The 26,486-nt window shown below is 53.0% G+C and overlaps 1 protein-coding gene across 1 annotated transcript; it reads right to left on the minus strand.

Annotated features, from left to right (window-relative positions):
• Window positions 1-835: 835 nt before the first annotated feature.
• Window positions 836-26,355, minus strand: LOC119090486 (uncharacterized). The gene is made up of 6 exons (XM_037213305.1): window positions 26,040-26,355; window positions 10,568-10,643; window positions 4,074-4,216; window positions 2,926-3,082; window positions 2,442-2,581; window positions 836-1,852 (listed from the first exon to the last, which is right to left on the minus strand). Exons 1-6 carry the CDS (start codon window positions 26,247-26,249, stop codon window positions 1,601-1,603), a joined length of 978 nt encoding a protein of 325 aa, XP_037069200.1. The 5' UTR covers window positions 26,250-26,355; the 3' UTR covers window positions 836-1,600.
• Between the last annotated feature and the right edge of the window lie 131 nt (window positions 26,356-26,486).

Here is a 26,486-nt window from a genome sequence, read left to right on the forward strand (position 1 = left end):
CTCAGCCGGCGTGTAGGTCAGCAGGGCGTCGGTGTGCTTGCGCAGGGCGTGGTCGGCGCTCAGCAGGTGGCGCAGCCGCTCGGCGTCGGCGGCGCGACCGCGGCCGGTGCCGTTGGCCAACACCGGGCCGGGCGAGCGCGAGGCCGGCCGCGGCCAGCCGACCGGCTCGGCGCCGGCCGGCCCGCGCGCGCCCGCCGCCGGCGCGCGCGCCGCCGCCAGCGGCATGTGCGAGCCTGCCGAGCACGCCCGGCTGTGTCAGGCGCCGGCCCAACCACGGACCAGAGGCCCGGCCGCCAGAAGCACCGACAACGGTTACCCCGGACGGCCGGCACTTTGGCGACACATGACGTTACTGCACGACTGGAGACGGGAGTAATATACATTAGGCCGTTCAGAAGCCTACTTTGGTAACAATAACTGGCGTATTGTAGACGCCGGAAACAAACAAGTGCTACACATTAACAGCGATTTTGAGCATAGCTTACGGTCTAGTATACGTTATCCCAGAGGGGTGGTTTCGGAAAATGGTCTAGGGGAGTTTCCTAGTTTCGCAAAACGAGCTGAACAGTAAAAAATGACTGCACCTACCCTAAAATACGCCAACAAACTGACTTCTCCTAGGATTTGACCCTCTTTCTCCTCAAAGTCAAGGGCCTGGAGCCCAAGTTAGGGGTCCCCTGGCGCCCCGTCAGCCGAACAGGAAGCTACACCCCTATATTACCCCGTACATCACATACAAACCCGCACACGCCAAGACCGATGCGGGACACACAGCGCGCCAGCACGCAGCGCGCGCGGACCAGCGCACGGCTCCGCGTGCGACAAGCGCGGTGCGTGAGCGACGGACGCATACCGGGGACGGTGCTCGATATTCGCCTGACGGGCAGCAGCATGACACGCGACACCGGTGACGCGTCCCGGGGTGGGCAGTGACGGGCAGCAGCATGACACGCGACACCGGTGACGCGTCCCGGGGTGGGCAGTGACGGGCAGCAGCATGACGCGCGACACCGGTGACGCGTCCCGGGGTGGGCAGTGACGGGCAGCAGCATGACACGCTACACCGGTGACGCGTCCCGGGGTGGGCAGTTGGCGTGCCGACAGCACGGCGCCGGCGCGGTCATCGGCCACATCAGTGTCAGGCAAACGGCACCTGGCACGTGATGGATGGCCGGCCGACATGAGCGACGCACTCGCAAATGGGTGCGCATTATTCGGGCCGAAAAATCGTCTTCCCTCAAAACGCGTCGCGAACCTTTAAAGCGCGAGAACAAAAACCCGACAACAGGGGACGAGAGAAAAGTGACAACTGAGAACAAAACTTTTACAAGAACTGACCTTCACAACGGCCTTCCAGTTTACATTTTCCACACCCATGTGGGAATTATAATCTTACAAGCAACGCAAACCAAAACCTCGCAACTCGAAAAAGGCAAGCGGCTCGCAAGAAGAAAGATACTGCATTAATCAGATGTCGCAGCGCTCTACACATATAACCCGTTTCCTGGCGGGCCTCCTGAAATCACTTTTGCTGTTCTCGGGATGAAAGCCGCTTGCATAAACTTGTGTAAAATGATATATGCAAACGTCTATATTTGTCTTAAAGTGGATACTGGGCGCGAACGCCGTGCTTCCCGTTACCGCTCAGCGAATCTTCTGCATTTCGAACTACGAGGCGACATGGCCCTGTCCGCGCGCCGCTCCGACCGGCCCCGGTCGTCGGCTCACCGGCCCGGCCGTTGGTGATGCTGCTGTTGTAGATGGTGTACGACTTGAGCTCCGTGTCGTCGTCCAGCACGGCCGGACTCGTCTCCGAGTCGTCCGCCTCGGCCGTGCCGTTCTGGGCCGGTATCTGCGGCGGCCGGCGGCGACGGTCACACGCTCGGCCCGCGCGGCAGGCCGGCGGCGCCTGAGCGGCAGCGACGTCATGCTGCGACGTTTGTCGACAGGTGAGAGGTTCCTCTGGCGTGTAAGGGACGGCCTCCTACCACGGGGGGATGACAATCCCTGCCGTCATATACAGTGCTTTCCCAAATGAGCTGGTGACAGTGACTCCCAACTTTCCTCGCCGCCCGATCTCAATCAATCGCACCCGATCGCAATCTCCACCTCCCCACCCGAACTGGCAAACAACAGCTCATCTGCATCACTAGCGACACATTACCAGAGTAACAGGCGCAGGTATTCGTGCATGGATCATTTCCATCGGCTTCAGCGGCAGCCGAGCTGACGCCGATGGCCGGGCTCGCCGGCGGCTCGAGCGGCGCCCGGCGCCGGCCGCGCCCCGCCACCGACCGTCAGCTTGTGCGACTCGGCGGAGCTCGGCAGCTCGAGCGGCACCCAGCGCCGGCCGCGCCCCGCCACCGACCGTCAGCTTGTGCGACTCGGCGGAGCTCGGCAGCTCGAGCGGCGCCCGGCGCCGGCCGCGCCCCGCCACTGACCGTCAGCTTGTGCGACTCGGCGGAGCTCGGCAGTCCGTTGGCGGTCGGCTCGGAGCCCGAGTGCGGCGGCTGGAGGCGCGGCGTGTACACCGAGTGGGGCCGCGCAGCACCGGCAGGTCCGGCCCGCTGCTCCTGCTCGTCTGTCGGCGGACGGGGACGGGGCGGGGCGGTCAGGCGCCCGGCCGACACGCCGCCGCGCCGCCAGCCGACGGTCCGCGCTCAGTGCACCGGCGGAGGCCGCTCCGTACCAGACATCGCCCACGCAACGGGTCCGTGCATAAGATAAACCAACGGCTTGGACGTGGAGTGCCCAGCCAATGACACATCAGTGTGTGACACACCATGGTGGAGCCGACAGACCCTCCCCTGGAGGTCACGTCCCATTACACACAACGGCGATGGCTCACACACTCCAGTCTGAGACGTCATTTCCAATCGTTTTCAGCCCCCGAGCGTCTCCGTCACCGCCGCGGCGCGCACGCACCGGCCAGCTGTCGGAAGAACTCGAAGACGGACTGCGAGCGCGGCCAGGTGACGGCCGACAGGCCCTGCAGGTGCTGCAAGTAGCCGTTCAGCTGCCCGCTAGAGTCCGGATCGCGCGGGAACGCCGGCAGACGCGGCTGCGAGATGATGCCCTCCAACTGCCGACAAGCACACATGCACAGCTGGCGTCCGGTGTACGGCAAGGCACGGCACGACGCGGAGAGGCAGCCGGTGCACGAGCACTTCAGAGGGCGAGAGAGTCGTACAGCGAGGACCGCACACGTCCATACACGGTGGACGGTGGTGGGTGCGCGCGGTAAGGCGCTGAGGAGCGCTGACGGCACTTCGAGAAGGTACAAGACGGAGACGACGGTAAGAACACCGAGCGGCGGCGAGAATAACAGTGTTCGGGGAAGGAACGAGCGACAAACACGGAAGGTCACGGAAATACCAGACCGAGCAGAACACGGCGACAAACCAGCTGAAGCCGGACCGACACTGAAGTAGCGGACTGGCAGCGCTGCACAGCCGTCAACAACGGGGCGATCGGGGGCGCGGGCAGGTCGGAACGGACCGGGCCACCTGACGGGGCTCGAGCGGTGCACGGTTCAGTACCGCCACCAAACCAAGCGAGGTGACCCGCCGCAGGTGCCCTCGACCACAGCAGACGAATCGGAATCCGACTCACCAAACACTATCGGTTCAAAAGGCTTCCGGAACACGTTCAAGATGGGGCCGTGCACGTCATGTTATTGGTATTTGGCAGTTTGGCGCGCTATCTCAAATATGTGTCAACAGCGAGTGCCTGAAATACGAGCGCATTGCACTGAGGGCATAGCCCAAACATCCGTACCAAACCGTACTGAAACGTCCCCCACACAACACAAAACATTCGCTGACAGTGCTGGTGCCTTTCGACACACTGATGGGCCGCGTAGGAATCCCTGACTACCGGCTGTCAGTGGGAGCCTTGAACTTCGGACCGACAGCTGAGCTGGAGCGGCGGTGGGGCTGTCCACAGGGCCGCGAGCCGCACCCATGACGCACAGCTCCGGCCCGACCCGGCGTACCTTGGCGTATCCCGGCCTATCCCAGCGTACTCCGGCGTACCCGGCGTACCGCGGCGTATTCCGGCGTATCCCGGCGTACCTTGGTGTGCAGCTGACGCAGCTGCTTGTCGCGGATGGCCAGGTTGGAGTAGTTGCCGGTGGACCACTGCACGTTCACCTGGTTCTCGAAGTCGCCGCCGTTCGGGCGATTGCGCCGCAGCAGCCGCAGCTTGCATATGTGCTCTGTAACGGCGCCGACGACGCCGGTCAGAGCCGGGAGGCAGGTCAGGGCCGTGAGGAGCGACAGCGCTGGAGCGAGCGTCAGGGCGTCACAGCTGGGAGGGTGCCACAGCTCGGGGGGTGTCACAGCTGGGAGGGTGTCACAGCTGGGAGGGGTGCCACAGCTGGGAGGACGTCACAGCTGGGAGGGTGTCGCAGCTCCGAGGGTGTCACAGCTGGGAGGGGTGTCACAGCTCCGAGGGTGTCACAGCTGGGACGGTGTCACGGCTCGGATGGTGTCACAGCCCGGAGGGTGTCACAGCTCGGAGGGCGTCACAGCTCGGAGAGTGTCAGAAGCTGGAGGGGTGTCCCAACTGGGAGGGTGTCACAGCCGGGAGAGGCGTCAGAGATGGGAGGGTGTCAGAAGCTGGAACGAGCGTCAGGCCTGTCAGAGCTGGGAGGGGGGCCGGAGGTGGCCGGGGCACACCTTCAGGCTGCGAGCAACACCCGCACGCGACCACAGGAAACACAGGCACGCCACGCCACACACTGCTGTCCTGAAAGCGACTGTTAGGCCCGTCCCACAGTGCCCATCCTAACCGTACATCAGGGAAAGGGGACAATCCTGAACAGGAAATAAATTTTCACAACGCGAACAGCCACCTGCAGCGGCAGCCGTTATTTCGCGACGGTTCGCAAAGAACTTGCCTGACTGAAAAAAAACACGACAACCGCGCACAGACACCGAAAGGCCATAGCATGACGAACTAACGGTAATGGCTTATGTAACACACCGCTGCTGTGGACACGCTACGGCAAGAGAACCATGACCGCGCCACATATACTATACACACACAAACTAGAAGGACGCCGAGCAAACAATATGGACACGGAAGGCCAAGAATTATACCCATGGTGGTAGAAACGGGCCACAGGGCTTCACATTCGCGAATGTGAAGCCCTCTGAGTCAATGTCCATGATGCGGAGTACTTGAACACTATCGGGCATGCCGGCATCTACAGAGTTGCAGCGTCCTCCTCTGTGTCGGGTATGGCGCCGCCTTTAGCCGCCCTCGGTTCATGCTCTCCGGAAAGCAAGAAACGACTCCTTCCAGTTCCTGTTACCCACTCAGGCAAACTAGACAAGTTAAGCCAGCCCGGAATCCACGTTCAGTATGTCCATCGTTTTGTTGGACATGACATTGATACACATGCACAACCACATGCCAGAAGACGAAGTCAGGGCATCAAGATCACGTCGACCCAGCGGGTCGTGACTTGAGAAATCAGGCTCATCTTGACTACAAATAATGTGTTAGACGGTCAATATAACGCAGATCAAATGGATCAATATACAGCGCAACAGGCGGACAAAGATCTCATGGATTAATCAAGGTCACGACGAAGCCGTGGATCGAAACCGCATGGCCCACATGGATCAGGGCCACTGGGGTGAACCACAGGACCAACGGACAAACGGCCTGAACAGAAATGTCCAACCACTGAAGTTCATTCTTGACGAAATATATTATACATTTTTAATGCTCTCACGTAACGCTAGTCACGGGAGTGTAATACCGCGAGGTCGCAAAACCGAAGCGTAACAGAACGACTTTGATGTAAGTCAAACATTGATTGTACTTTAAGTTCGTTTGTTTGGTGTACGGTATACACCACCCAAGACGACCATGTTCTGCGATACACAATGCACCGGTCCGAAAACGCTTTAACCAAACCGCATTAAACAGCTTGATTTTCATCATCATGTAACATTACTTCTACCAAAATCCATGATGCTGATAAATCAGAGGCTAATCATATCGGCTATAATTCGCTCTGCACCGAAGATCGACGGCTGTTTGCTCTGTACCGACGGTCACCGACAGCCCACTCTGGTCTTGGGTGTGACCTCGGCGCTCCGGCCGCGCGCACGGTGCAGCACCGACCGGCGTCGCCCCGGACGGCGGCATGGCGCGCACTCATTTGGCGCCGCTCTAATCACGTCTGTTGGTGTTATGTGAGGGTTTCGAGTACTGCATGACTCAGTAGCAGAACTGCAGGAAACAGCATTTCCAACTGATACATTCTCGTGCGTAGGTACATCGAAAGTGCGAGGGTAGCATCTAGTGTCCATTCTACAATGTCAAATGACGAAGACGTGAAACGCAAAAGCTTGCATCATTTCAATCATTGCTTCTGCGGCCCTCGGTAATGTCAAACATTATTTTAAAGCACTCGGGTGAGTCAAGTGCCCTTTGCCCTGCGAGACAGTTCAGCCAAGGTCGCTAAATAGAAACTGGTGACAAGCTTTTTATTCGCCGTCATATATGTCGGTTTTACTCCTGCTGCGCAGTCAGCCGCCATCAGTTACCACAGGTGAAGTTCTATGACACTAGATCACCGACAGCGATGGGTTACACTCTCGTCATTTCTTGTCATAGACACTTTTGCCAGGCGGTATACGAGATGGAAAACTTGGGCGCAAAATGACCAACCCAGTCGACGCGCCCGCAAACGCCAGCAAGCAACAAGAGATAGAAAACTGAAGGCAGAAATACCGTCGCTGATTGGTGATTTCATGCCATTCACCCGGAGACGTTAATTTGTAACCTCACTGACCGAATGGCTTCGTTGCTGTCTTTAGAGAACGCGTTACACATCGCCACGCCCCTTCCGTGAAGCGTCAGCGACTGCACTGGCCAATGCGCCCCTTGACCGATCGTGGTGGAACGCCTCAACACAATGGTATATTATGCAACATTTACTTGTTGGGGTCCGGTTCATGGCCTGTTACACAGCCCGTTCGAGATCTGACTGATGTTGATATCGAAACCAGATATCCGCGTGGCGATGGCAACACGCTTCATATTTGGGATCTTACTCACTCGTTTAGACACACAAACACTGTTTCTGTAAGGACATGGACGCGAACGTGTTTCGTGCAAGGAAATGAACACGAACCTGTCGCGATCAAGCACGTTAAGACCCGACAATCGTGCACGCATGTAGAGGGCTTTAAGGGAATGTTTCACATTTCAAGATATCTAAGCAAGCATCGGATATGACGAACACAAGTTCGCTTATAACTATTGGTAGGCTTTTTTGAATGAAGAGACTGCTCTAGACAGCAATATTATGAGTAGTAAATATAATCCTCAAAGCATCACGTTTTGATTACGTCATCATACCTTGCACAACATTGACTAAGAACCACTTGAACGCCGTTATATCTGGAAATCGTCCTCACGAACGCTTGATATGAAACTTCGACAATCATATCCTTATTGGCCTTGATCGTCCCATGGCTTACAAAATGGCAGGATCTGAATGACGTCATGAACGCCAAGGTAACTTTGAAATACTCTCACCGATGTACCTTCTCCATTTCCGCGGCGTGTGCAGAAACAAGAGGGGCTAAGTCTTAAAAAGGGCAGGATTGTGAACAGCAAAAAGGTCTTGGAGGTATCTATTACAGTTCAAAACTCCCACATAGGTGCGGAGCACTCCCTTTAACTGCCACCACAAATAAATCACATGGCATGGGTTGCTATCGGCCCGGTGGGGCCGTCCCTTCCACGACTGACTCGGGGCTGACCGGCGATCAGAAGAAAGCTTGCCGGAGCGAGCGTCCCCGCTGCGTGCCGCTATGTTTAGCCGGCTGACGGCGGGCGGCGGGCGGGCGGCGCGGGCTCCGGCCAGACCGTCCCCGCCGTCACATCCGGCCGGCACAAGTGCGCGCCGTCGGCCTCGGTCGCCGCTCCGCCCCCCGTCAGCCGACCGGCTGGACTTTCGCCGTGGCCCGGGGCGGACGGGCGGCCACGCCCCGGCGACCGGCCTCGGTCCGGCCCGGCCCGGCCCGAGGCGCGCGGCGGCGCGACGGCGCGGCGCCGCGCCGCGCTCCGGACATACCGTGCGGCCGGCGCGCGGCGCGACGCCACGCACGACGCCCCGGCCTGGCGCACGGCCACTGTACAGCCGCAGGAGACCCGTCCGCCGCCGGCCAAACCAGCCGACGACACCCGGACCATGTCACCAGCTCGCTCTGGAAACCGCCACAGCGCGTGGCGACGATGAAACACCATGGGTTCGGCCGCGAACGCCCACCCATAGCGGTCCGACGTCATGCACCCTACGTTACTGTCCACCAACGCAGTCCGGCAACCGGACACCACCCGGCCGGTGACCTGCCGGCTGTGGGCTATCACGTGTCCGGCCAGCCGCCCCGACCGCAGAGCCCGGGCGCAGGCGCAGTGCCAGCCGGGAGGAGGGCGAACAGCGGCACGCCGGCTAAGGCCCATTTAAGCGCGCTGCCACCGTCGAGCCGAGTTCTCGTGCCGCAGCCGACCCAGCACGGTGGGTGATTACTAACGTGTCTACTCCCAAGCAACTGCCGGCACGGAAAATACGGCACGCAAACAAGCCTCTTCCGTAATCTGCTATCTCCCCTGCGCTATAACGAACTGTCCCAACGGGAGGGAAGTTAACGAGCAGGGCACAGACGGGCGTGAGCGCCAGGACGAGTTCAGCGCTGTGCTCCCTGAGTTCAGCGCTGTTAGAACAAGCTCTTCCGAACTGCCTTTTAGAATATAAAGTGAACTCGTCAGCAAGGCCCCACCGTCAACGCACTGGCGCCCATAGGCAGTTGACCATGCACGTGTTATGCTTCACCCCAGAGTTGTTATGCCATGTTTCCCAGAGACGCCACCCCCAAAGGCTAGTCTTGGGCGCCAGTAGTAAATTCCTCAATCACGAACGCAGTCGGCAGTTAACTAACCCGGACTGCATTATGTGATCTGATGTCGCGTACGCTACTGACCAGGGCCCTGCTCGATCTGTCGTTAACGCGTTTGTCAGCACCACCCACCGCCCAGTATTCTTTCTATGATGCAGCTCACGACTTTTTAAGCACGTTAGGTGCGGCTACGTCTCTAATTTTGGGGGAAATGCGACGTAAAAATTAGGATAGGTAAGAAGCGACTCCAACTGCCTGATACAAGTGTAGCCATGGAAAATGAGTGCTGTGGTGAATGGCTGTGCCGCCCAATAAATAGCGCTGCAGAAATCGTAAAAGATGGAGAACGGGAACAAAGCTCTTCGCGTCTCCAAGCTCGGCTTTGTCAATACAAGTGGTGGTTAAAAAAGGACAGACTTCATGTCAGTGCAGAGGAATACTTTTTGCACAAGAAGAAATTGAGGGAACAACTCAAACGAAAAGGAGAGAAATTTATACGAGACGGAAATGACAAGAAGCACTTAACTTACGGTTAAGATAGGTGGCAATGCAGGGCATGTGCCACACTTCCATACACCATATTATGTACACTCGACTTACCATGATCCTGATCCAGTACATCAAAATGGTCATCCCTCGCTGGGAGAGCTGGTGCCAATTCTCTTTCCAACTTGTCTCACAAATCCTCTCCAAGGCTACCAATTAGCAAAAATAACTCAACCCGACGCAGCCTCTACCTTCCCCTTACACTAACCACAGACCACGATACTTCGAATATCACTATGAATGTCACAGACTTCAGACCTGTCGCGAATTTTCCTAACACGTGACTGTACGTCCCGATTAAGTGGTCGGCGGTAAGCCGAAGCGTGTGGACTGAAGTAGTTAAATGGTCACAGAAAAAAGGAAAGCAAAGTTAAAAAGTTTCCGTTGGCTCTCACATCGAACGCTCCGTCCACACGCATGACGCCACGCATTCCAGCTGAGAATGGTGCTGACGACAGATCGAACAGGGCCCGGACAAAGGCCGGAGACGGGGCGTGCTGACTGTGCGGGGCTCCGGGAACTGCACGGGCCAACCGGTATCTCGGGGGACGACTCCCAGTGGTGGTCGCTGGCTGCTCCACATAGCGCGACGTGGCTGGACCATTCTTGGACAATGGCAACAGCTAAACGTGCATCAGTGCTCACAGGCAAACAAATTCAGAGGCGATGCAACTTGCCGTGAAACTGTAGTCGGACGGACGACGAGAAGCACGCATATTAGACTAAAGCTAGCTTGGATAATTTAGACTTGGACTAAAACTAAGGCTTTCCTAGTGCCAGTCTTTCGAGGTACAAATGAGGCGGCATGAAACCACACGAACATGTAGTGTTCATCGCAGAGGCAAAGTAACAAAGGTGTTGCTCAAAGAACGACATACTGGATGCTACAGATCACACACTGAGACCGACAGAGAGTGCTGACGCCAACGATATGTGAGTGAACATACGATTAATTGGTGCGCTAAATATGGACCGCGCATGAATGCGCGTATCACCCAGGCACAGCACAATTATACATTATAGATGCAAAGATGAACGAGCACATAAATTCACACAAGCGCACCAAACTATAACAAATGAAACGTGTGAAAGCTCACCCGACGACGAGGTTGAGAAGCACAAGGAGCACGTTTTCGCCGGGTTGTCACGATGAGATCCTCCATCACAGCACAGCTGAAAGCAGAGACGGGGCGCTCAAAATACCGTCGGCGGCCGTCAGTGCCGGCCCGCCCCCGACCGCTGGCCAGCGTCGCGCCCGACGACAGCACGCATCGTCACTGCCGCCGCCGGCCGCGCCGGACCGCTGGGGCGACGGCCCGCTCGCCGCCCGCACGCGCCCGGGCAGCCATCACAATGGTCATCCGGAGCGCGGGGCCCGCCCGCACTGGCCCGCTCGAGCACACCAACCGCGCCGCCCGCACGCGCCCGGGCAGCCATCACCATGGTCATCCGGAGCGCGGAGCCCGCCCGTGGCCAGCGGCCGGCGTGGTGAACAGTCACATCGCAGATGACAAATTGTGTTTCATGGCGCCCGGGGGGCTCGATCATCACTCACCCAACAAGCCGCACAGTGCGCCGGGAAAGAGGCGACGCGGCGGCGGGCGTCGTGACAGGGCATTGACAGTTTAATACTCCGCCGACCACAGCCGTAATCCTGTGCTGTTCTGGGGACCTGCGCTAATGCAGTGCATTTGTTGGATGCGGACATTTCAGAGACGAGTTGTCGATTAAGTCATAAAACGCGGGAGTGGCTGAAAGACGCCTGACATAAACCAGCGATAGCTCCTTTGGTATCAGACAAAAAACAAGGCCGTACGTCCGGGGCACCGCAACTTTGAAATACCCCATGAAGGCCTCACGCGCAATGCAATTTTGGCAGAACAATCGATGCAACAAAACTTAAATCTTGTAATCGTCATTCCATAATCCTTTTGACACAACTGACACCCGCAAAATGCCTATACACAAATCCATAATAAGCATGAAATGTACATGCAAGAAAATGCACGCTTATATGCCCACATTTTAGAATGGGATACTCCTGCAAACGTTCTGACGGTTATGGAAGCGACTTCAACTGATCGTACGCTTTTTCGTAAAAACCAAGTTAGTTCTAGAAACAGAAAGATGCATGTGACAGAAATCTAATGATAGGCCAAGTCTAGCGCTTAGTGACGCCAGCACGTACTTTCTGTAGAAATAGCAGACACAATTGTCCATCTCTGAGACGCCAACAGAAATTGCTCGATTGAACCATCTATTGTGTAAAAATAAGGTCGTCTGTGTTGTGAAATTCTATCGTTGGGCACGGGTAATACGGAAATTGTTCTCAAATGGACAATGAAACGAAGAGGCTGGTAATGTCGTATTGGATAGTCCATCGGCTATACGGCGTTCAAGATTAAGAGGAATATAATTGTCGAGCCGCTCAGATCTCGCGTTCGTGAGCACATTTTCCAGATAGAATGGAAGTCATTTGACTCTCACAGGCTGTGCTGCGCTGCACAGGCTGTGCGAGTTCCAACACGTTGCGTGCTACATCATACAAGAAGGTGGGCATGGGCTCTATTTATTACGGAAATAAGACTTGCAATAGAATAACTTAAGAATAGTGCCATGACCGTGTGTGCGAATACAAGTAAACACGTTAAACTCACGGTTAAATATGCAAAAACACCACGAGACAGGGCTAAAACACGAGAACATAACGATATTTGGTTCAAAACACCTCCGGCACCGCCGAGACCTTCTCCCGGATGATTAAAAGAACACAAGCGAAAGCTAGAGTGGCAATTTCGCCCGGCTAATTTGGCATCACTTCAACCTCACGCAAACAACCTCAACCTCATGCCCCAAGGCGTAATAAAACAGTGGCGTATTGAGGAGCATGTTAACTAAATAGAGAAATCGTGCTGTGCAGAGAAGTCTTTTCTACTTAAAATTCTACCCAGAGCTAAAGCGAGCAGATTTCATCATGCTGATGCTCGCTTCAACACCTTCGGAGGTGGAACATTCTCTTTACACGGGAAGATGGTGCGGACCGGCGGCACGCTCTCGGTGCGCCTTTGGAGCAGGCTGATTCCACCGGCCGTGAGAAGACATTGTATTTCCGACGACACCGGAATGGGAGAAAACAATGGAACATAGCCGGCAGCAGCCTGCAGTTCGGCGCCGCAGCAGCGAGTCACAGAGGCCGCCGATATCATCCCTAGTCATAACGGACCGGGCATATCGGTACCAAAGGCCAGATTTATCACGCGCCACAAACATAAATCAGCCTGATACTTGGAAGCCCACAGGCACAAAACGCAACACCCGTGCAACCCGAGAACGTAACTAAGGTGGCATTGGCCGTTTTAGATGCCGCATTACCACACAAGACAGTTGCGCTCCATCCGCCCGCCGTCTGTGCTGACGACGAGCATGCGCTGGCTGCGCTCGCAGCCCGGCCTGCGAGCGGCCGCACAGGGCGGCCCGCGGCCACCACAGGTGAGGGAGGGCTGCGGCTTGCACTCGGCACGTGAAACGTAAGCGCCAGCTCGGCCGGCCCGACAAGCCTGCAGTCACTGCACTCGAACGTACCGCGGGGCGGGGCCAGCTGGGCCGGCCGCCCCGGCCCGGCCCCAGCCCGTGCCGTGCGGGGAGCCGCAGGACACGCGACCGGCGGCGAGGTCGCCGCGCCGAGCAGTCTCGCCGCCGCCCGCTCCGCCGCCCTCGGCCACGGTGACGTCACCTCGCCGCCGCTTCAAGGCGATCAGCGCTCGGCGGGCGGCGCGAGGGGCCGTCGCTGGACCTTGGACGGGGCTGCTTCGCTGATTCACGCAGCGCGGCCGCCCGGGCGCCACCCGGCGAAACATGAGCGGCCGTGGATTGGCGGCGCATCAGCCGCTGTGCTAACTTTAAATCTAGGAGAGCCAAATATGCAAGATGTCTTAGTAATAGCCTAGTTTGTTTAAACAACTAATATCAGGAACAAATAAATAACAATGAGTGCGCGTCCTGCGCCTAACAACTACACCGGCCGTTTCGCTGGACCTTTTGGCAAAGCATAAACGTGGTACGATAGAAGCACGACAGGACGCGAAACATAATTCAACCCGGATGACTTAAGCAGCTGAAGGGGTCGATCGGTACCTGATTGTAAAAAGGTATTGCCGTTGTCGAGAACTATCACTCTTGCCACTATTTATTGAAGCTGTTTCTCTGCGCACGATATTCTTTATAATTATTTTTGATCTATACTGACTAGTTTTACCGGCGCTATTCACTTTGCATCAATAACAATTTCTCAGCCAGCCCAGAATGGGCGCACCAGAACCGCCTGCACGCCGAGCAGCCGGGCGATATTGTTCCTCAGATCGAAACCAGACCGTCGGCCGGCCGGCCCCGTGCGCTCACCCTCACAACACGGCACGCTAATTTGTGCGAGGGACGTACATGATTGAATTTTTCTTGGGAATATTATTGCATCATTGCTCCAGCGACTCAAACAACCATGACCAGAATTGTCCCTCCACTGTGCAGCTTTGGCATTTGCAACACCACGAAAAAAATAGAATCCGATTGCTGGGGATCCAGCCCAGATCCATGGATAACAGGTTCAGCACTCCCGTAAGAGCGAACGGGGACCAAACCAATCCGCCCCGCGCTAGATGCTGCACAAAGTGCTCTGCGCCGCGTTGATGGTTGTGTCACATGCCAGCATACAGAGGCAATATGTTCTAGCTGAGAACATTCATGCCACGCTCTTTCCCGGCGACCACAGCCCGGATGTGTCAGCATGTACGTACGACAAACTCCCTGTAAAGTCCCCATCAGATCCCCCTGTTTGTCAGCATGTACATACGACAAACTCCCTGTCAAAGTCCCCATCAGATCCCCCTGTTTGTCAGCATGTACATACGATAAACTCCCTGTCAACGTCCCCATACGATCCCCCTATGTTTGTCAGCATGTACATACGACAAACTCCCTGTCAAAGTCCCCATCAGATCCCCCTGTTTGTCAGCATGTACATACGATAAACTCCCTGTCAACGTCCCCATACGATCCCCCTATGTTTGTCAGCATGTACATACGACAAACTCCCTGTCAAAGTCCCCATCAGATCCCCTTATGCTTGGCCACACCCGTAAAATAGCGGGAAAACTCCGCAGCCATCTTGTGGCTGCATTACGATTCCGGGCCACAGTGCAGCTAGGTGACATTGCTTGCCACGTTACGCGAAGAACGTGCAGCGGTCTGCTGTACGCTGCCGACCGTTGCCAACTCATGCAACGCCATAAAATAGCCTAGCGCGTCCACATCTACGCCATAGTTATTTCATCAAACACGCCGAATGGATCATTGATCAGCAGAGGGTATGCAACGAACGCCTGTTTCTTTTATTCCCGCTGGTGCTGCTGAGGTACCGGCCGCCGTCGCTCGGGCGGCGGCGTGACAGAACGCTACAGATGTACTGCGTTCTGCCCCGTGGCTGCGTGACGGAAGGCTACAGGTGTACTGCGTTCTGCCCCGTGGCTGTCAGCTGTGCACCGTCCGACCTGCAGCCCAGACAGCGCTGGAAAGACGTTCACTGACCCTGGAACGCCACCAGGAGAGCAAAGAACACGCAAATCAGCGCTGGAATGTAACGGATGGCCGCCGCTCGTTCCACTTGAGCTTAGTGGCTGACCGCTGTTTGTTGCGCAAGCCCGCGTCCTGCTTCACCGTTCTTAATGGATTGCACTGTCATTCATCACGTCCAGGCCTTCTCGTCAGCGGTGTCAGACAAACCGAACATGCTTTACTGGTTCCTGAGGAGCACAGGTTTGTTTGTTTGGTTTGTAAAACCAAAGTGTCAATTTCATCAGCAACGTGTCGATGCACAAACTCCTATGCTTTTTCAGAGTGACTAACGTTCGTTTAACACTTTTTTAACACTAACGTTCGTTTAATACAACTACACAGGACCTGGCGCTGTAGCCAACTGCCTACAGAACATGTCAAACCAATTACAGCATTTCGCACAATTGCCAATCAAACAGCACGCAAACACCATGCATGGAACAGAATCAGACGGGCGAGAGCCAGTGAGGGGGGGGGGGGGGGGCTCGCCATCGGTCCCGCTCTGCGTGATCAGCCGCACTCCATGCCGAGAAACGCCCCAGCTCGCGCCGCCACCTTCGACGCCGGCGCCACGCGCTACGATGGCTGGCATGCGCCGACACCTGACGTTGGCACGGCTCCGGACAGTCGTCCGCCGCTAACAGATCGCCGGCGCGACCCTGAACGGCCGCCGCCAAACCGGCTCCGACCGCCGGCGGGGCGGCTAACGGGCCCGCCGCCGCCGGCGCGCGCTCACACCGCCACCTGCTCCCGTTCACAGAGCGCCCCCGGCGCCTGCCGGGGCCGAGCCGGCCGGCGCGCGCCCCGAAACGGCGCAGGGGCCAGGCCGCCGCCGTGCCCGCACGCTGGCTTCGGTCACGTGATCTCAATGATGGGCACATCCGGGAAACTGCTACGTGCCCGGACCCCATTCAAGAAGTGCCATTCCTGACCGCCGGCGACACGAGCCAGCCCTCAGCCAACCTCAACACCGCAGTGGCGGGAGCTTTATCGTACGTGCAACCCGCCGAGCCTGATTAGGCGGCTGTTGGGACCACTGCACTGACGAGGCAAGCCGACGGCCCGGCCCAAAACGCCAGAGGTAGTCCCAACGTGCATACAGCACAGAGCCGTGAGGTCCTGGTGGAAGGTGAGCCCCAGCTCCCTTCAACAGCAGGATTCGTCTGACATCTTTCGGTTGTCTGATCGGCGGGGAGTGTCAGAGGCCCTAGGAGGACCTCATCGAGCAGCCGTGCTGACCACCTTGTCCGGTCGTTAACCGCCCACAGATACTGGAGCTACCATATGACAGGCACCTTACAGAGGCATTGTGACGATGCAAGTTGGGCAGAGTTTTTCAGCTTCTCTTCAACGTTTGGGACGACCGGACATCCGAGATACGCGATAAGACGGGGACGGATGCGTATTGGGCTATCGCACTGCAAGATCTCACCTTCAACCGTTGTGAGGTCGTAAGCTGGCCCGGATGCCAAGCTCCTCCAGCAAGATCCGCTAGGGCACAGCAATACAGGGGGAGGAGATGACAAGGCGAAGAAGCTTCGCGCTGACATTTGGCGACGCCGGACGGCTACGGCCGTTTCTCAGAAAACGTGAATTCCTGGGGTTAGCCGCCGTGAAAATAAACATGTCCGCTTGTGTCAACGGAACTATCGGCTGGCATTCCATACGCATTGGATTCGTACACCGATCCAGGGAATGGCAAACGCCTTCTTGTGTAACGTACGCTATACACGAGCTCCAGACGCGTGGGCCCGTCGAACATGATTATTTGCTTTCCATCCAACGAGATTATTGTATGTGTCAGTTCGTCGGTGGTTAAGAGAAAGTTCACTTCGCGATAGGGTTTTGGTTTCTGTGACAATCGAGCAAAAACTGCAGTGAGACGAAGAATACGAGATCCGCGGCATGCAAGTACCTGGTGGAAACAGAAGAAGGGCGAAATGTCAGCATAAAAACGGTAAGCGTAGGAGGTAAGGTAGCTCATCGCCTAATCCAATAATATTGCGAAGTTGATTTGTGAAAATAAGAACAATCAAATCTATGAACGCGTGTTCGGACACCACCGCCTAAAAAGACGCCTACTCATCAATTCCACGCACAGATCAATCCACGTATGTTGGTGCCCAACGTCATGACATCCCAAAACTGACGTGCACGGCAGAACAACGAGTAATATCCCCGTGCGCAACACCGGCCATGAGCCGCGCTGACACTGGGGTACGAAAATAGCTGGTGCCTGCCAACGCCAAAAGCTAAAACGGTAGCCGTTACATTCGTAACTGAATTCTTCCGTGGGAACAACTTTCAAAGTAGACCGAGAGATATTACGGAATAGATAGATGCGGCTGTTTTCTCTGGGAGGCTTCCGTTTGCGTGACAGTTAAAAACACCTCGCCCAAACGAAATCGCCAGTAAAAAACCTCGACACCGCGGCGCACGGATCTGAAACCGAAGCCTGCTCGAGACGAGCTGCGCGACATAGGTGTGGGAGTTATCATCAAACAAGGCCAGTCAGTGGACAGGCGCCATGGCGTTTCAGTCTTCCCGCCGCGTGGGCCTGAGCCTCGAGAACGTCCCGGGTCCCGGGGCGAAGAACCGAGCACCGAGCGCCGACCGGCCAGCCAGCCCCTGTCGACGACTATCTGCGCGGAAGTGACCACGCGCGCGCGTCGACCGGCGTCCGGGGTCGCGCGCGTGCGGCCGACCGCCGCGCGACGACCCGTGCCCATTCAGCGGCCGCGGCGGCCCCCTGATAGCGCCAAGCCACCGGCTGCTGCCACGTACATGCTGTCGGCTATCACAGCTGTACTGCACAAAGGCGCAGGTATCAGCCGCCCCCGTTAGCTGAACGAGCTCCGGTCTCTACAGAACGATGCAGATCGCTTGTCAAACTATCTCAAGATGGGGCGCACGGCGCCTCTACGTGCCGACGCTGATAGGCAACGCCACTTCTACCAATGGGAAAAGAAGCGAGGCAATGGACGATTCAGCGTTTTTTTTATCTGTTATACCATATAGCTGCATTGGTAGATCACGTATCTCATCTTAAACGGGCGAGATGTCAAGGCCAAACAAAATGGTAACCGCTACGTCGCAACGCATGGGAAGCTGAACAGAAGGCACGAAATACCAACGAAATACGAAAGAGCACGGACCATGGCACGGTTCGAATCAGGGCACGCTAGCAATGCGTACGTGCGTGTCTTATTCGAACGAGTGCCTCAAACAACACCTTACAGGAAAATGTACGCGCTGGTACACCACAGAAGACGAGCCAGACAGTGGTTAAGTGTTTTGTTTGGTTTTTTGCTAGGGAACGCGACACACCATGTTGAGCATCTTTTTGTGGAGCACTAGCGGCTACGGTGGTCATATTGAGCGCCACGGTTGGCAGCAATTTGCTGAAACAGCGTCTGCCCGCTATTTTTGTTAGAATCAGCAAGCAAAAACAACTGGTGTCAAAAACAGGCTTTGAAAGCCCAGCAGAAACACAATTACAGCAAATCATGGTATGAGCTCATGGTGTCAAACGGAACAGCAACATCACAAGAATGCAAATGGCATGCCAAGCATTCCTAGTGATGGCAAGACTCCTGTATTAGAAATACTGTAACACATCTATGGTACGCTTGATGGAAACTAATCAACAAGTGATCAAAAGATAGGTATAACGGATTGGTCTCCACGTAAATGAAGGGAAAAATATGAAATAACAACATCAGTCGTCATGGGAGCCGTCAGCTGTAATCCTGTAATACATCCCATCAAAGGGGAACGTTAATTTTTTAAAACATCAACCCATTTCCAAAAATGGCCCGCCACCGGAGCTGGGACCAAAGGGTCGCTACTCCCCTGCCGAAGCCGAAGCTCTTGCGGGGATCTCAGAACAATGACATCATTTTGTGTCATTCTACACGGCAATGTCATGTTTATAAGCAATATCACACGTTGTGCACGGGGTGTTATTTTGCAACATAAGTTGGGATGTCTGAGAAGGGGAAAATAGCTAAACCTACCCGAAAATACACAAAAAAACGTGTTTCTTCCCACACTCGATCCACTTTCTTATCAAAGCTGGGGTACTCTTCCCCGTCCCCCACTGAAAAGGAAAATACACCTCAGCATTGCCCCCGAGGAAATTCAAAGACCGTAGTGCAAAAACTGGCAAAAGCAACAATGTATCAAGTGCTTTGCATCATATTATTTATAGATAAAACGGCACTAATAGCCTTATTCCTCTTGTAGGAACCAGGAGAAGGGACAAATGGAGGATCATGTCTGGGCATAAGGACACTTTTTGTGTCTTCTGAAGGTAGGTTTAGCTACTTTTCCTCCCCACACATCCCACCTTATCCCAACTTATGATGCGAAATTACACCCTTCGCACAATGTGTGATGTTACTTATGTATGTGACCATTTATCTCTCCATTCTCCTGGTTCTTCTACGATGAATGAGCCTATTGGTACTGTCTTACCTACATGCATAACGTTCCTCGCAAAGGCACTCAACTACTTGCGTTGTATGACTATTAAGTGTCAATTATTTTATATATTGCATATGTCATCTGTTGGATGTAATAACTGCCCATGAATTCTGAAACGCGTCAGTTTACAACTATGTAAGTTGTCAAAATATCTTGGCAAAGGTTAACACAACGTCATCCTCTAAACCATGCCGGTCTTCAAATAACTATTGACAAAATGACCTATATTAATCACACAGGCCGTTGAATTTCCACACATTCGCCACAATACATGTGTCAGACTCAGACTCAACAACCGCTCGTCACAAAGAGCAATGGAATGCATTCCAGCATGTACAGGCTACGGGTGATGGCACATGGTAACAGATGTGCAGGGAGCGGGCAAGCACCACGCAAGCCAAAGCTAGTGGTCAACAGGTACGGATCAGGGTATTTGCGGGCATTATGTACCAGCTTTAGCAAATATGCCATGCATTTCAGTGTGCTGTCGTTGAATCAGTGTTCTGTTGTTCGTCTTCTGGTCGAATAAGATCATAGTGACTGCGACAGAACAATTGATGAAAAGATGGAATATCAAGGCGCTCCGCACTTCTCCCAGGCTATGCCAAAGTTGACTGGTCAAAAGAGGGCAAAACCCCGAAGTGGCTACACTGCAAGAACTTCGGTGGCACCAGCTACAGTCGGCTGGAATATCAACTCCGAATGACAGTGGTTCTAAGGGGACAGGGCGCAACCAATCCCAATCATATCCGGCAACGAATCCCCGTCCCAAAATGGGACGCCAACCAGCCTCGTCAGCTGTTGCGCCAGGGGTCAAGCTAGATGGAGTATTATGGCGCGCGGGACATAGGTCAGGGAATGGCGAGATGGCGAGATGGAGAATGTCCTCGGCGACAACATTCTTGACATTCAGCGCTGCAACGATAATGCCGCATGAAACTTATTTTGAGCGTAAGTGTACACGATGAAGCAGACCCTTTTGATGCCCATCCACCCCTTCCAACTGTACACCAGTGGCGCCTTCCCTGACGGCGGGGGATGCGTCCTAGATTGCCCTAGGCTATATGGAGGCGAGTTTTCGACCGGCACGTTGATGACAGGTAATTTTGCTACGCCGTTGAAGATTGGCACGTTTTGCCACTGGCGCCACCCCGTTTCGGTCTGGGATCCCATGGCATTGCATTTTCAGCATTCTAGCCGATCCGCGCGCCATCCGTAATCCGTGCGTGACTCGCAAGATGCCAGCTCCGGTTATGAAGGACTCGGTGAACGCAGCACGTGCTGCTGCCGACTCAAATATTTCACACGTGTGATGCTGATTCAAGCATATACATGAAGCATCTGCGGTACTGTAGATGGAATGCGCAGGAGATGCAAATGTCTGGGCTAATGATACACGATACTTGCTTGAAGGCATACATCAACGCTAGTGCTTCACCCATTGCCTCGAATACGGAATCTATGGACTTACATACATCACACCGTCTCGTAGCTCAGTTGGTTCGAGGACCTGTCTTCCGGGTTCCTTGGCGAGATGGGTCCGGTTTGGTATAGGCGTTCGCTATTTGCCCCCGACCGTGATCGTTTGTGGCCGGTGGTAGCGGCCGCACGAAAAGGTCAGTTGACGTCAGAGGATAGAAGGACACCGCCGAGCGCTGCGGCACGCTTAACTTTCGCCACAAAATTCTGCCGCTGATCCGGATTTTCAAGATCCGATGGCAGGATCAGAGCTCATGCAACGGGTGCTGCTTAACGTGGGCACAGATCCCAGCAATGTGCCCAAAGCAAAAAAATCAGCCCACAATTTTTAACAATACATTACGAATGTCTGTCTTCCATTTCAGCCCATGTCATATTCGAAGGTTTAGGAGTTTTTGTAGCCCCTTTAACCGGTATGCGCACGCTACGATCTCGCTCTCAAGGTCTGCGTGGCGAAGATGCATATAATTGGCGCACCACGACATTGCCAGCATCATATATAGTCTTCAGGTTCTAGAGAGGTTAAGTGGTTAAATCCCAGCCCTCGCCGGCCTTCAAAACCTTTCTGAACGTCAATGATCCGGTTTGCGAGATGCGATCAGAGACGCGCAGTCGGTGGCGACTGGCTGCATCCCAGTCGAAAACGAGTTATTGGCGACAGTTCATTTGGGCTGAAACACACATCTGGTGATTCATGACTGCTCCCACGGCCGTTTCACCCAGAGGACCTACACACGCATCCGCTCCGTTCATACGGCACCCAGTCCCAGGAACAACTGTTGCTGAAGGCCTCATTCGCGGCATGTAGCTGACAGATGAACAAACGAACACCACTGATATCATTCGACTCACATCAAGCAGTAGGGGTGCCAAACCGCACACGCCGGCTATTTTGACCGATGTGCGATCGCAGCCTGCATGGCGCCGTTCGCACCATACCCGTAGGATCGGCCTTTGTACCAGTGCGGGGCGAGCGCCACCGCCAACCCCTTCATGGAGCGCCAGCGACCAGCCGCCATACGACCACCGGCAGACCAGACAATCAGCTGGGAATCGAAGCTGGATTTCCCCTCGCGCAACTGTCCAGAACTCTCCCAACCAGGCGACGTTGCAACACCCTTCTTCCGTTTGGTGCTGGGACTTGAACCTTATCCATCCACACGACCGTATCGGGATCCATGAAGGTACTCCGGGGGATCAAACCGACCGTTTGGGGCAACTGTTTAACAGTACGACCAATCCTTATTGGTAATGAACCCCCTACGAATCGTCAGAAACCTACGGGATAGGAGAGGCGCACATTTTTACGCAGCTTGGATAAACCAATTACTTGCAGCTCAAAAACAACAGCTTTAATGACCAACTACAACCTACCGTTTCCTTATCCCATCGTCCTTAATATATATGCCATAAAAAATCATCTTCTTTTAACACGCGCTCGGGTGCGGGGTCCATTTAACCCCGCCCAACACAAGTTTTTCCATAGTGATTTCCGAACGGCTTTTGTTTTTTCTACATTGCTTTTTTTGTTTTTCACCAACTTTTTGCTTTTTTACTCGAAAGCGTCCTTTATAGCGTAGCTTTCGGTGCTCATTTCGAATAGATTTATGAGAGGGTGGCAACAGACATTCTCCGTGGATTTCTAAAAAAAAACTCAGATTAGGTAAATGATCAAGGCCGACACTTTGTTTCTTCCGGGCATACCAAATAATACAATCCCTGACGCTTATTTAAATGAAAAAATAACAGTAACTTCGTATTTTTTGTCACTTTAAAGATCAGACAGGGTCACTGACCTTGAATGACCATCATGGACCTTTTGCTTTGAGCAGATATCTAAGTTCACGGCGGTTGCGCGAGGAGCACTGGGGTACTTTACACACCAATCTGGACTTTGACCTTGTTGGCCTTATTTAACCCCAAGGTCATGAACCAAAAACATCAAATTTTACCATAAAAGTTCACATAAAGGCCAGCTCGCCCTGTGAATTTGGTGTCTCTAGCTATCTTAGTTTCCGAGATCTCAGGGGAGAGTTAAATTGACTTCTTCCCACCCGAGCGAAGGGTATTCCATCGGCCACACCGGCGGGTATCAAAAAAGTCAAAGCTCCACCGAGCATGGTCTCGCCTCGCAACAGATTGAGACGGGATTGGAAGAGCGGGACACGAGCCTAAGCTATTGAAAAACACACAATCGTTTATGCATCGGCCCACAATGCTCTTGAGAGGTGTATTGGCAAAATGGCACCAGGAACCAATCAGAGAGAAAAAAGCACCTCGTTCACATTGTTCTAGCCTTCTTAAATCAGGTGTGTGGATTGTCGTAGGCAATCACTATTGTGTGGGCCACTTGGATACAAGCCTACGAATCCACCACTGTGCTCGTGGTTTAAGTTATCTTGCTGAATACTGTTTCCTCCAAATTAATATCAAGCATAAAAACTGCAGTTTAGATTATTTAGGCTGGTCGCAGCATGTAAATTGGGAAGCCTCACCAGTAATTTCATATTCAAGCACCAAGCTTTTGGCAACACATGGAAAGACAACTCAATAAGACCACAATGTTGGTGCACATCGCCAGCACTGAACCCACCCACCACATTTAGAAATGGATGTTTCTTGGACTGTCCCCTGTGCTCTTTCTGAAGAACCTGAGGTGTATACAGCATTCTCTTCTTTGACAATTTATTAAAATGCCTCAAGCACCTGGCCTATATTCTTATCAGTGTTCTCATCTGGGCATCATACTGATATCAGGAATGTGAAACACATCAGTTATACTAGTCTGTATTAGTGTGTTTGACTCCACTGGCATGTAGAGATGGTCTGGCAGAAACAAAGAACTCCAGCCAGTTGCTGCCTGACCTGGTCATGATAAATCATGTTTCAATCTTTGGTCACTTGGGTGGCAGGAATGTGGATTTTTCCATGCTGAGACACCCCAAGCTCCAGGTTTACTGCCTGTTGCTCCCACTTGCTCAAGATCTGCCAACCAGCATCAACCTTGATGTGGATCTACCCAGCATCCTAAGGGTGAGTTGAGCTTGGCAAATCAGCTGGACAGGTCAGATGTAAGGCTTCAGGGTCAAAGAGTCACAGATAAGCAGCTAACCAGTTGTGCATACAGGGATTACTGAAGCCAGAAATCTCATAGCATGAATTTATGTCTTCTTCCTACATACCCTTTTGTATGGTTTTGAAATGTTATTGAAAAATATAAGCCCTTTTGCCAAAGATTAGAGATTAATTTGACTATCTATGGTGGATTTTTACAGATCTTAATGTGGCTAATTATACACAGTTTAGAGAAAACAGCACTTGACTAATGCCTCTGTTCTGTAAACACAGACCTGCCTATGTAAACCTGGCTATGCAATACCCAATCATTTATTGAAATCTGAGAATGCACTGCTGTGAAAATTGAACTTTCTGCAGTTCAATGAAACTTTCTGGTAAAATCAGAAGTGAAGACTGTAATATAAAAAATACATCTGCACAAATGACATTCTAGATAGGTTCCATGCTTCATGCTCCTCTAGCTTGTAGCTGGCCAAGCAATTTGGAAAAAAACAATGCCTTCCAAATCACAAAGATGTACTGCAGCCAGACAGTCCTGGAATGCCACTGCGCTAAGTGGAGTGGTCTACATTTGTGTTGGAATTCTGACATAACCATCATGAGGATCATTTTGCACAGTTCACAGCCCTGCCATTCTTAAGACCTAAGCCACTCTAGTTTCTGAGCTACATGCCTGTAGAGATGTGAGAAAAGAAATTGGGGAGGCTATTCCAAAGGTTACCCAGGCATGTCATGATGCCATAATAATGTCATTCAAATCCTGCCATATCATTACCCACAGTGTTCAATGCCAAGAGAGAAATAATTGTTGAGTCATTCATATCTGGCATTAATGAGCATAACTTCCAGATGTAAAAGCTGTCATGTGGCTCTCAATACATGTTGCATAGGGTCTGATGATGTGATCAAACACTGACACATTGAAGACTGTGTTTACTAAACAGAGGTATTGTGTTGTCTAGAGCAGTCTTTTCCACTTTGATGAAGTATGCCAATAGTGAGCCTATTTCACCATGTCTGATCATATTTTGTCTGGCAATTTCCTCCCTGTTTAACCATGCCTGTCATTCTTTTAATCAGTTCTTGGAATGTAGCAAAATATTCAAAATGGCGTGCTGTCCTTGTGCGATAAAATAGTGCAGCTGAACAATGTACCACAAATCCACAGATGAACACAAATTTCACTACCCACAAAATAATGCTCTAAGGCAGCACACTGACATTGAGAGGGTAAGGTCTAGATTATATAAATCACACTTGTCATTATCTGCACAAGTTACTTTGTTTAAACAAACAAAAGTTAATAAAATGGGCTGGGAAAGAGCACCACGGCCAGCAGCAATTGCAGGTTATCATGCATCCATCCATGCATCAAATTATGCTTTGATACAAATTTGATAAAACTGTGCATGTTACAGTCCTCTCATACGTCAGGGCATCCTCAACCATAAATGAGCAATAGTGTGTGGAGATGTGCATTAAATGTTTGGCAACACAACTCAAGTATTGCGATGCAATTAATTGTGCAAAATATCTAAGAAATCTATTTGCTGTGCCTGGCTCACATTGGAAATATTATGAGCTAGGCACATTTCTGCACTTGACTCCAGCCAGCCTAAATTGTGCTGTTTTTAACACTTTGGCTTTAAGGGAATGGTTACTTTAAGTTTAAAACATTTGAAGCACCACAATTTTTAAACCATTGGTTTTTAATAAACCACAATTGCTGGCAACTATGCACCAAACTCAGGATGCTCTGAATTATGAAATGCATGCATTGCAGTTGTGACTATATCACTACTACACTGGACATTCTGTGTATGCCTGATATATATATATATATATATATATATATATATATATATATACATATTTGGCACTCTGGGTACTGGGGTGTACTCCACCTAAGAAGGTACTCACCTTTGGTACAACAGATTCTAATGGTTTCTGTTCTTGCCTTCTTTCTAGCTTCTGGAGTTCACTTTCCAGCTCACTCAATCTACCACACATGTCCCTATAATGTTGTCTTTCAATAAAATCAAAGGTGGGATGCAGGAAGGCAAGCGTATACAGGAGACGGAGCTCTTCCAGCTTCCTCTGCTCCTGACTGGTGGGCAGGTCCCCATCCATCAACTGTTTATGCACTTCATCACAAAACTGGCTCACAGACTCATGATCACATATCTTCTGGTTAAGTATCCTTGAACACAATTTGTTTGTAGAGTTAAGAAGACACAGGTAATGATGATCTTGCTCCTTGCTTCAACATCTAATGCACTTCCTAGCGACTTGAGCACAGTTTGGCTATTGGCCTGATATTCGGAGCTCCGGAAGGCCAAGTAGTCTGTCCTGCACGCATCCTCCACA

This window comes from Pollicipes pollicipes, unplaced genomic scaffold (genome assembly GCF_011947565.3).
Source record: "Pollicipes pollicipes isolate AB1234 unplaced genomic scaffold, Ppol_2.1 Scaffold_3087;HRSCAF=3621_pilon_pilon_pilon, whole genome shotgun sequence".
NCBI classification, from domain to species: domain Eukaryota; kingdom Metazoa; phylum Arthropoda; class Thecostraca; order Pollicipedomorpha; family Pollicipedidae; genus Pollicipes; species Pollicipes pollicipes.